Source organism: Carettochelys insculpta, chromosome 11, assembly GCF_033958435.1.
Source record: "Carettochelys insculpta isolate YL-2023 chromosome 11, ASM3395843v1, whole genome shotgun sequence".
Taxonomy (NCBI): Eukaryota; Metazoa; Chordata; order Testudines; family Carettochelyidae; genus Carettochelys; species Carettochelys insculpta.
Genome location: NC_134147.1, coordinates 34,469,264 through 34,481,382, shown reverse-complemented (window position 1 = coordinate 34,481,382; position 12,119 = coordinate 34,469,264). Strand labels below are relative to the sequence as shown.

The window sequence follows — 12,119 nt, the reverse complement described above, 5'->3', positions numbered from 1 at the left end:
TTCCCTGAGGGAAGTATAGTGACCTTTCACACGTCCGGTTTTTATCTTGCTATTAGTTGGGCCAACCCCTTTTTCTCCCTAACATCAAACAAGCCTGTTTTGCTTATTGGGACTTAGTCATCAGTGTAATGCTGCTTGCCTGTGTTGCAAATGCTGGGGGGGGATTTTTAATTGTTCCCCTTTTTCAAGCATTTAAAAACACATGGAATATTTGAACTTCTTGTAAACTTCAGGCTTAAGAGCCCCTCTCTCTATTAACGTGAAATGTTCAACTGGAATTTGTTGTGACTATATTCAGCTCTCTCTTTTTCCAGTGATCAGTAGGAATATCTGTGTTTTTTGCATTGATAACAATGTAACTGCAGGATTCTGTCCATACAACTTTCAACTCTGCATTAAATGAGAAATATGCCAAAAACATATGGGCTAAACAATGAAATCAGTTAATTCTTTGGAAAGTAAAATTTGAAACAAGAGCTAAATAACCTCTTATGTCTAATAGAAAGCAAATTTTAGTTTGCTTCCTTCTGATGACAAGAATTGGTACTCTGAGCCAAAGAGAGGCATTAGTTCTTCAAATGGGGAAAGGAGGGTAGAAGAGGCCCTTAAAGTGTTAACACTTGAGAATCCATCCTGTTACTTCTAGGGAGCTAGCAAAAAATGGGTGACTTCTCCAGTTACACTTGGGATACTCCATATTCCTGAATGGTTGAGATCATGCTGTCATGATCCAAAGTTGCAAGGTGACTGCCTTACTATGCTGCTGTTGTCTGTTTTGCATCTAAAATACTATGGCACATGTAGCCCTATGTGGCTGCTCTTTTTAAGATGTTATCCACACTCCTGAGGGGCACTTCTGGTTTTGCTTGGATACCATGTATGGTTGACATAATTCTAATCTGCCCTGTCAAAACAAAAAGCAGTCAAGTAGCACTTTAAAGACTAGCAAAATGGTTTATTAGGTGAGCTTTCGTGGGACAGACCCACTTCTTCAGACCATAGCCAGACCAGAACACTCTCAATATTTAAGACACAGAGAACCAAAAACAGTAAGCAAGGAGGACAAATCGGAAAAAGATAATCAAGGTGAGCAAATCAGAGAGTGGAGGGGTGGAGGGGAAGGTCAAGAATTAGATTGAGCCAAGTAGGCAAAAAAGCCCCTATAGTGACTCAAAGTTCCCATCATGATTTAAACCATGTGTTAATGTGCCAAATTTGAATATAAAAGCCAGCTCAGATGTTTCTCTTTCCAAAACGGTGCAATAATTCCTTTTCAGTAACGCACATACCTTTAGGTCATTGACAGAATGCCCCATTCCGTTAAAATGTTGACTAATTGGTTTCTGGATCTGGAGTGTTTTGATGTCTGTTTTGTGCCCGTTGACCCTTTGTCTAAGGGAGTTAGAAGTCTGTCCAATTTACAAAGCATCTAGGCATTGTTGGCACATGATAGCGCATATGATGTTAGTAGAGGAGCATGAGAAAGTGCCCGTGATTCTGTGAGTAACCTGGTTAGGTCCAGTGATGGTATTTCCAGAGAAGATATGTGGACAAAGCTGGCAGTAGGCTTTGTTGCAGGGAAAGGTTCCAGGACTGGTATTCCTGGGGTACAGACTGTGGCTGTTAGTGAGGATCTTCATGAGGTCGGGAGGTTGTCTGTAGGAGAGAACAGGCATGTCTCCAGGGCCTTCTGGAGTGTGGCATCCTGATTAAGAATAGGTTGTAGGTCTTTAATAATTTGTTGCAGTGGTCTGAATTGGGGGCTGTAGGTGATGACCAGTGGTGTTCTGTTCTTGGCTTTTTTGGGCCGATCTTGGAGTAGCTGGTCTCTGGGTATTCGTCTGGCCCTGCTGTTTTTGTTTTTCACTTTTCCTGGTGGGTAATTCAGGTTTATGGATATTTGGTAAAGATCTTGTAGTTTTTGGTCGGTCAGTTGGATCAGAGCAAATGCAATTGTACCTAAGAGCTTGACTGTAAACAATTGATCTAGTCACGTGTGCAGGATGGAAACTAGAAGGGTGTAGGTAAGTATAGCGATCAGTAGGTTTTTGGTACAGTGTGGTACTGATCAGGCCATCCTTGATTAGTACTGTAATGTCCAGGAAATGTATCTCTTGCATGTTGTAATCGAGGCATAAGTTGATTGTGGGGTGTATATTGTTAGTCTCTGTGAAAGTCCTCTAGAGCCTCTGTACGATGGGTCCAAATCATAAAGATGTCATCAATGTATCTTAAGCAGAGGAGTGGTAATAGGGAACGAGAGCTGAGGAATCGTTGTTCCAGGTCAGCCATAAATATATGAGCATATTGTGGGGCCATGCGGGTGCCCATAGCAGTTCCACTAATCTGGAGGTATAAATGTCCCCAAAACGGAAATGATTGTGTGTGAGAACAAAGTTACAGAGGTCAGACACCAGATTGGCTGTGGTGGCATCAGGGATGGTATTCCTGATTGCTTGTAATCCGTCTTTATGTGGAATATTAGTGTACAGAGCCTCTGCATCCATTGTGGCAAGGATGGCGTTATCAGGAACTCTTCTGATGTTTTGTAATTTCCTCAGTTTCCTGGGAAGTGTGAACCAGAAGTGTAATCTTTTTCTGATTTGTCCTCCTTGCTTACTGTTTTTGGTTCTCTGTGCCTTAAATATTGAGTCTGTTCTGGTCTGGCTATGGTCTGAAGAAGTGGGTCTGTCCCACGAAAGCTCACCTAATAATAAACCACTTTGCTAGTCTTTAAAGTGCTACTTGACTGCTTTTTGTTTTGATAGTGTATAGACTAGCATGGCTTCCTCTTTCTTACTAATCTGCCCTGGATCATCAATTTGCAGATAACTGCATCAGGATACTTACTCTGAAAGGGTTTGGTTAGATCAAAAGCTGTATGCTGCAGAGACTCTATGGGCCATACAGCACTTACGTATTAAGGCTCTTCTCAGCTAATGAGTAATGTCCAAAGAAACTTTCCAAACTTAATAAACAAATATTTTGTCTACAAACTTTTCCACTTCCCTTATCTTTGCCACTGTGGAGGTAACAATGGTAAAGCTCTAACTGTTCAAAAAAATAAGTCACTTTGATTTTCTTGGGTACAGAAAGTTTCTTTTACCTAATAGATTATAAAGTTTCCTGTTCATCTACAGCACTGTAAAGTAAACACTTGCAAATAATTACAAGCTATGAAAATACCTTCTAGTAAGTTTTATGTATACTCTGGTGGTAGAGCAGAAATACATTATTCCATGGGAATTTGTCTCCTAGCTTTTCAGAGAACCTTTGTCCATCCCACGTTCCTTCAATCTCCAGAAATACCAAGTGTGTATCATAGGGCTAAAATTTTTTTGCCTGTAAGTTGGGTGTTTGTGACCCCTAAGTGTACGTGTACGTACACACACACACACACACACACACACACACACACACACACACACTTCACTGCAGAAACAATACAAAGGTATTCTAGCTAGTCTCTTTTAATTTAATCAACTAATTAAACATAATACATTCTGATTTACAATCCTGATTTAGCCTTCCACTTGTTCTTGGTGCTTTGTGCCCCTGTGTGTGCTATTCCCTGTGCCCCTGATTCTTGAGAAATCTACAAGCTTGAAAGCAGGTGATTTCAGTTGCATTTAATTCTTCAAATGGCCCATAACATTATACCTAAAATTATGCTGGTCATTTCTCCTGCAAGAAATGAACTGAATAGTTCTGTGTTCCAGGATTAATATATTACCAGAGCAACTTAAAACTCATCCAGGAAATGCAAGTGTTGATCCTGAATCAGAACACTGTATTGCAAAGCCCAGTTCATGTGCAAATGTATGCAGTTGTCATTGTGTAGATTCAGGAATGAAGTGGACCCTGTTTGAAGGTACACATGATATAAAACTCCACAGTGATGTGAAATGTGGATGGCCTGAGGTTCTTCAGCTTCTTGTATTGATTTGTAAACTTCAGAAATGGTTACATTTACAAGCATTTCCCCTAATAATGCTGCATTCTGCTTAATTGGAAACAAACTACAGAAACACTGTGAAATACTACCACAAAACAGTTTACTTCTGTTTTGTCAGTCATTGTTCAAGGGTCCAGTAAATAGTTAAATATTTACTGGGAAACATGCAGTGAAACTCTTGTCAGTTGGTCTGCAGATTTGTGAAGACGTTTGTGGTAAATTGTTCTCCTATGCATTCTGCTGTAAAGAGCCTTTAACTAGGGAGGTACAACTTGAAAGTAATCGTTCTTCTTGATTTATATACCAGAGTTCCTTTGGTCAGTCCTCAGTGAGACACTCAGACTGCTGAGTTCAGCACATCTGCAGAGTGCACAGTTGCATACTCTTGCACATGGTTCTAAAATACAAAGACGCTGCATCTTGTTTTGCTGTGTGAAGGGCAATACCAAAGTTCTATAATCTCTGTGAATTTGTTGAGGCATCCAGCTTTCAGATGTAAGCATCTATATTTTTCCTTAGTGCCTTACAGTTGGGGAGATTGTGGCTGACTGACCCTGCTGATTGGCGATAGCTCTTTCCAAAACATTACATTGGAAATAAACTGTAAAAGTCACTGAAGACATAAGGATTGGATATTTTTAAGCACTTCACTTCCCTCTTCTTAATAGTTCTTTTATACTATGCTTTGTGGTGACTAAGTTTAGGTTTAGCATAGTACCTGGCTAAACTTGCTTTTCCTCTTTTGAAGATCTGGGATATAGGAGGGCAGCCACGATTCCGAAGCATGTGGGAGCGATATTGCAGAGGTGTTAATGCTATTGTGTAAGTACAGACTCTCAGCTGTAGTTTTTTTTTCTTACTCTCTGCAGCTGAGAAATAAGCCTTAGTTTGCACTCTAATTAGGAAACTAATATGTTGTCTAAAACTTCTGTTGTAGCCACTCCAAAGTAGCTTTTGAATGCTGTTGGGAAGAACTAAGGATAGATTGGTATCTTTTTTTTTTTTTTTTTTTTTTAAAGTTACTTATGGAGCGTATGATAGTCAAAATTTATATGCTTGACCTTCGTTAGTCTGTAGTTATATTGTAATGAAAGTCATGTCTGGTAAACTTTAAAAGGGAAAAGTATCAAGCTCTACTTGGCTGACGAGTATTTGGGATGGTCCTGAAACTTAATACTTGCCATTTCCTCAGTTTCCACAACTTTTTTATAAACCTGCTTAAGTTGTTGAATAACTGAATTTCCAACATCTTTTTAAAGATATATGGTAGATGCTGCAGATCGTGAGAAGATAGAAGCCTCTCGAAATGAGCTACATAACCTTCTAGACAAACCACAATTGCAAGGAATCCCTGTAAGTAGTATACCCCGGCTTGAACATTACATGCACAGTATCTGAGAGAAAAGGGTAGGTTTGATAATACCTTTTTATTGGACTGGCTTCTATGTTGTAAGGTACAAGCTTTCATGCTATGCAGAGCTGCTCTTCAGGTTTGGAAGGAGCAGAGAATCTGAAGTAAATGTAAACTGGGCCAGGTTATTAAGCAGATAACTTAACACAGTTTTGGGGGCATTTAATGCATTGGTTGAGGTATGCCACATGTGAGTCAGGTAAACCCAGGAATTTTGAAAGGTGGGTTGGGGAGAGGAATTGATGGTGGTTTTATATCTGTTCTGCCAGCCTGTGGTATGGCATTGATATGGTGTGTCCTGGCCTGTGGGGAGCTTGCTTGTGGTGATGAGCTTGAAGAGGTTGAGAGGGTTTGGTTGCTTCAAGACCAGAAGAGAGGGGTGTAGGAAAGACTTATAAGATGTGAACGCCCACAAGCCCCGGAGGTGGTAGTCAGACTCAGGGCATGGAGCCTAAATGTGGGGTTGAGGATGTAAGGTGGGGGCGGGCCTCTAAGCTGGAGTAGAGGTGGGGTGCAGAATGGGTTGAGGGCTCTGACTAGAGGTGCAGGCTCTGGAATGGACCCTGAGATAAGGGTTGAACTGTAGGCTCTGGGCTGGGGCCAAGGGGTTTGTAATTCAGAAGTGGAGTCAGGGCAGGAGACTGGGGGCAGGTGCCAGGGTTTGGGCAAGAGTTTGAGTATTGGAGGGGCTCAGAGATGCGGGGCACTTACCTCAGGCATCTCACAGGTGGTGGCACAGCAGGTTACTCCTTGCTGACCCTGGACGCAGCCAGCCTGTCCCTGTGGGGTGACAGGTAGTTGGCTCCATGTGCTGACCTTGGGATCAGGGCTGGATCAGAGGGTTATGCTGCAGGCAGGGAGGAGACCAAGGCTCAGCCTTCTGGCTGGCAGAAGGGAGACTTACCACAGGACAGATTAAATTAGCAGCTGGCCAGGCGTCATGGGCTAGAGGGTCTCCATCCCTTGTCTATCATGTCAGGCTTGCTGTTAGCCGGTGGCCGGGTAATGTACGGTGAGGTACCAACTATGCCCTTGTTATCATCTGAGTTTAAAACTGCAAGAGCAGGGAGCTCCTTGCTGCGAGCAGCCAACACAGACTGACGGATTCCCCTGGGTCCTAAACAATCCAGTTTTTTACTGTTAGAGCAGGGAGCTCCTAGCACTCTCACCTATGGCCAGGCTGTGGTAACCAAACGGTTAAAGTTTTTTGTTGTAGTGACAAAAGGGTAACAGCAGTCAGGCTTAGATCTTAACTGGTTACAAGTTTATTAAGCTACAGTTATAAGCGTGTGGTTACAAAAGGCTATTGTCTACTTATGCTAGCAAAGTACAGGTGTTAACAAGTTACGTTACAATCCAATACAAAGATATCTGTTACCATCTAACACAATGATATCTTGATACAACGACATCTAGTTACAGAGCTCTAATTCTTTAGCTGTGCACAAAAAGAAAGGAGACCTAGCATGGGTATATCTTACCCTCTCTGCGTCTCTCGACCAGCGTAGCCAAGCTGGATCGGTCACTCAATTTCGCGGAAAGACAAATACGAGGTTGGGCGTCCCCAGTTGCGGACCTCGGGAGGCAATCACCTGACCTGACCAGCAGGTAGTTGGTGGAATGCACTCAAAGTTAGAGTGCTGCTGGGCCCACCTTTTATACCCCTCTTTGGGTTACGTATTCCCTTTCTTATCTAAGGTGCCAGATCATACTGGTCTGTCTTTTGTGATGCCAGTTTGTTACAAGGGCAATTTTTACTTAATTTGCACTTGTAAGACAGGAGATAAGCAATTTAGGAGTACAGGACATTCTTTTTGTGTGGGCGGAGACTTCCTCTTCTGGGATGGCTGTGTGGTCATCATATCCATCAATGCCAGCTGGGGTGATTTCTTGAGGGTGTCCCCCCTCTTGTTGACAATTTGGCCTGTTTAGCCTTTTATCTGTACTTTGTTTCTCAGGGTTACGATAAGCTAGCACATCTGGGCCTTAATGAAAGGCATCAAAGACTGTGCTGTCAACAGCTGTTTCCATGCCCTGTGTGCTCCTCAGTGGGGCAGGGGGCAGTGAGCAAGCTGGCTTGGAAGGGGGAGACTTTGTCTGGCTACACTTGCCCAAGTGACAAGATAAAGCAGTGTATATAAAGGTATCTATGAGTGTATGCAGAGGTATCTGTTATCATGTTAAGAATGTTGGAGTGCTTATGAAGTTCACGCTTGATACTTGGTGAAATCCTAGGCATAGACAGCACAACCAAGGATTTGTCCTCTTTCTAAACACACTATCTTGAGGTTGGTACTCAGGGTTGTGAGCTGTTCTTGACACATGTGGACTCTAGTGTGGGATGTTAAGTGACAATTAGGGGTGTGTTGTCTAAAGGGTTTTATCCTTCATTGAAGCAGATTCCATGGAGGAGTTTAGGTTGCTCTTTCCATGATGACAAGTATCAGAGAGGTAGCCGTGTTAGTCTGTAGCTTCAAGAACAACAAGAAGTCTTGTGGCACCTTATAGACTAACAGATATTTTGGAGCATAAGCTTATATGTAAGGGGAAACACTTCAATCTCCCTGGACACTCAGTAGCAGATTTAAGGGTGGCAGTCCTGAAATAAAGAAATTTCAGAAATCAAATGGAGAGAGAGAAATCTCTGAGCTGCAATTTATTTGCAAATTTGACTCCATTAACCAAGGATTAAACAGAGACTGGGATTGGCTCACAGCTTACAAAGGCAGCTTCTCTGCCCTGGGTGTTAAGATCTCCCCATTAGATTCTGACAATGGCTCATATTCCCGTCTGGTCTGACTTGTGTTTTAACTCTTTTTTGATACCTACTGTTGATAATGGGCCATGTCCACCTTGCTGAATAGACCTTTTTAGCTCTGGCCCTCCCTTTTTCTAGGATCCCACTCTTTAGATACCCCTCTGAAACCCCCCTGCCCCACTCATGCATCTGATGAAGCAGGCCTTTGCCCACGAAAGCTTATGCTCCAAAATATCTTAGTCTGCAAGGTGCCACAAGACTTCTTGTTCTCTTTCCATGATGTGATTCACTTATCCAAAGTGTCCTTGTTATGATGAAGGTGGTTTTAGATATACTAAAGTATGTATCCAAGACTTTCTCATTGAAGCATATTTTTTGGTATCTGAGTACCTGGCTGTAGCTCACACTACTTTGGTGTGCGTGTAGTGGTTGCTCTGTCCAGAAAGGCAAGTGTGGTGGTGGGTGGGTTATTGGTGCTTACTGATGTTGGTAGGGTTCCGTTGCTTCAGCAAATTTTGGTGTCCAGGAAGTGATGTTGGCATAGGAGTAATCTGGAGAGAATTTGGTCAATGCAATGTGGTGGTTTGAAGTTGTGCTGCAAATTGGAGAAAGTTCACATGCCCTGTATAGGGAATGAAAATATAATTGGTTAACAGTCTGTCCCAAATTATATATTACCTCAGACACTCTACTTCTTTCCCCAACCTGGAGAAGAGTTCTGTGTAGCTAATGCTTCTAATGGAAAATGGTCCAATATAAGAGTGCTTCACCTACCTTTTTGTATGCCTCATCCTGGAACCAATACAGCTACAACACTGTAAACCTATTCAGTTTTAGGCAGATTTGTAACTCAATGCAACTCAATGTCAAACCAGTGTGAGATCCAAATTTGTGGATTAAAGGGCAGAATTATTTAAGCAGATAAGGTTAGTTCTTCATGGTCAAGTTAGCTTGTGAAAGTGCTAATTGCCAACAATGCCTGCTGTAGCATATCACTGCATTTTTTATAACTTATCTGTCACATGCTTTAGGTACGTCGTCATCTATAATGTCATCTGAATTGTGTGTTTTTTTTTTTTGTTTTGTTTTTTTCCAGGACATACTACAGGTAAATCTGTTAGGGTAGGGGACAGGTATACTGTGTACAAGAGCTAACACAATGGGGCCTTGTTATGGCTCAGGCCTCTAGCCATTAATATTGTGTTTATGCCAATAAATTACAAATGTGGTGCAAAGCATAATCCGCAATTTAAATTTAGAAACACAAGCAGAAATCTGGGAAACTTGGTATGAAGGTAAACCCCATAATCATATAGACAAGCCAGGAGAATCCACTCTTTAATCAACAGATAGAGGGCAAGGGGTGGAAAAATGGCAAACATCCAAAAAAGGAGTCCTAAAGCACAGGAAATTGACACAGGATTTGCTGATCATCTTAAAGCCAGGCATAAAGGACGTGTGAGGGAACCTCTGCAAGTGATTTTTCCTAATCTTGCCTTGAGGATTCTGGTTTGACCTTTGGTGTTATAACAGCTGAAACGTTAATGATAAAGTAGACTAGACTCTGTGTGTGCGCATGCGCACACACAATCAAATCCAACTATTTCTACAGTACCTCGAATGTGACAGGCCAATGTTTTGTGTCTGTTCAAAGTAAAATGTACATCCCTACCTGATCGCTCCCTGTTGTTCAGAGCAATGGTGTAATGCTTATCACTGTTGCTTATATCCATGGTTTTAGGTTCTTGTACTTGGAAACAAGAGAGACCTTCCTAATGCTCTGGATGAGAAGCAGCTAATTGAAAAGATGTAAGTCTCAAAGAAAATGTAATTAAGGGAGATATTAGTGGAATTTTAACTTACTAAAATTCTTATGGATGTCACTTAGGCCATAGAAAATAATTAGTACATTTCAGCTTATTGCTCTGATATCTTATTTGCAGTTGATGGCTTGAAACACAGTAAAGAAATCAGCTTGCATGCAGTAGATTTAGTGATAGTTGTGGAAACCTTGAAGTGACTGATGTAGAATAAGATCCTGCTTTATCATCACCAAATGTTAATGACATCTCCTCTCTTCCAGGAATCTGGCTGCTATTCAGGACAGAGAAATTTGCTGCTATTCAATTTCATGCAAAGAAAAGGATAATATAGGTAATACTTAACACTGAAATGCCAGATTAGACATGCACGAAGACTCTTACCTCTTATTGGTGTTGGACACAGGCAATGAGTCTGAGCCATTTTCATCGAAGTACTGTACAGTAAAAAATTATGATAGTAACATCCTCAGTCTCTAATGTAAATTTATGCTTTTTAAAGGAATTAAGTCAACTTCAGTGCTTCTTTACAATTTTTATTCAGTTGGTGAAGTTTATTGCATTACTTCAGCTAGTCTGTAATTACAAGCTGCAAACTAGCAATAAAAAATTGAGCTAAATACTGCTGTGTAGAATACAGTAGTTCATATATTTAAACCAAGGGTCGGCAATCGAAATAGCAAAATCAGACTTTTTTTTCTTTTTTCCCAACAAGTTAAGAGCTGCAATGCATGTGAGTTTGAGATGGTCCTTACGTCAAGCCATACTTTTTTTGTAACCCCTATTTTAAGAACAGTGTGCACACGCAATGATTTGTAATGTGATAAATGTTTACTGTAGGATTTTCACAAACTTCTTGCATATTGTATTTCCTTACACTTTGGGTGTTTTGTTCCACTGTCTTCCTGTGTCTCACTTCTGAAACTTCTCTCTGGAGGATGCTAGGGGGAGTATCCAACCTTTCAAGATCACATATTATTTGTTGTTTTGATATGAGTTGTTCATTTTTGGGCTTTTTAAACATTCACCATTTATTGAAAATTAGGAAGTGTTTTAACTTTGCAATTATAGTGTCCAGAGCCACAAAAGTCCTTCAACAGCTGCTTGTCGCTCCAGAGCTGCAGGTTGCAACTAATTTGTGAGGCTAGGTGTAGACTGTGGTTGCTGTTTTGGGATACATTGTTATCCCAAAATAGCAACTCTGGCTACTCCCTGTGCTCGAAATAGCAGCACTATTTTGAGTGTGGTATTCTGGTTTCACTACCCCTCATCATGAAAGGGGTAGTGGAAATTTCAAAACAGGCACTTATTTCGAACTTTGGTACTGTTTGTACAGCACCAAGTCTGAAGAAAGGTAACTTGAAATAATGCATGCAGGTTTATGAAAAGAACTGTTGCTAGGTTCTAGTGCTCAGGAAACAATTGATTTCATTGACACTTATCCATTATTTTTTCAGAGGAAATGAAACATGAATGCATACTGAAATTTCTTTTTGCATAACAAATCTCACTTGTTTGGTGCAGTAGTGGGTGTTGCATTTATTTTCCTTCTGACCAAGAAGCATCAGAGGAGAAGTGTGCAATCTGCTTTGCTAGATAAAGTGTGAAGTGTTCCATCTACTCTATGGGTACAGGTCAGCATTTTGATGCTAGAGGATTACATGACCTTAAATGATTAGTGTTGCAACTCCTACAGGGCTGTTGCAGTACCATGATCTGGGAGAAGCTAGATTGTCATATGATGCCTTTAACCATTTGAGGTAACAGATGACCAGCATATAAAAAGTTCCTGTACAGAAGTTCTTTATCATTGTTTCCACTTCAGCTGAATGTAGCTAACATTTATCTTCAAATTGCATTTTCTGAAATCAGGCCTTCTAACTGGGGTTCAAGCATAAGGATGTTAACGTAGATTATCTGCATGTTGCCAAACCAATAAACTTGGTGTCCTGGCTTTGTATTTCTGGCTGTTCATACATCTTCCTGTGATTGCTTAGGGTATTGACATAATAATCCCTTTGGATTGTCCTTTCACTTTCTGCTTATGACAAACAATGACTACACCTGTGTCTGTAATATCACTTGCCTAAAATCTTTACAGAGAGAAAGTTCCCAAGAGTCTCTCTCCTACCACAGAGACCTCATGTGGGCCTCATATGAACAAGCTACAATTCT

General features: G+C 41.1%; 1 protein-coding gene across 1 annotated transcript in view; it reads left to right on the top strand.

Annotated features, from left to right (window-relative positions):
* The window catches only part of ARL8B (ARF like GTPase 8B), a 39,826-nt gene that overhangs the window by 15,067 nt on the left and 12,640 nt on the right, over positions 1 to 12,119 (top strand). The window contains exons 3-6 of the mRNA XM_075004812.1: positions 4,704 to 4,777; positions 5,215 to 5,308; positions 9,866 to 9,933; positions 10,208 to 10,278. Coding sequence (XP_074860913.1) covers positions 4,704 to 4,777; positions 5,215 to 5,308; positions 9,866 to 9,933; positions 10,208 to 10,278 — 307 coding nt within the window. The remainder of the gene's footprint in view (positions 1 to 4,703; positions 4,778 to 5,214; positions 5,309 to 9,865; positions 9,934 to 10,207; positions 10,279 to 12,119) is intronic.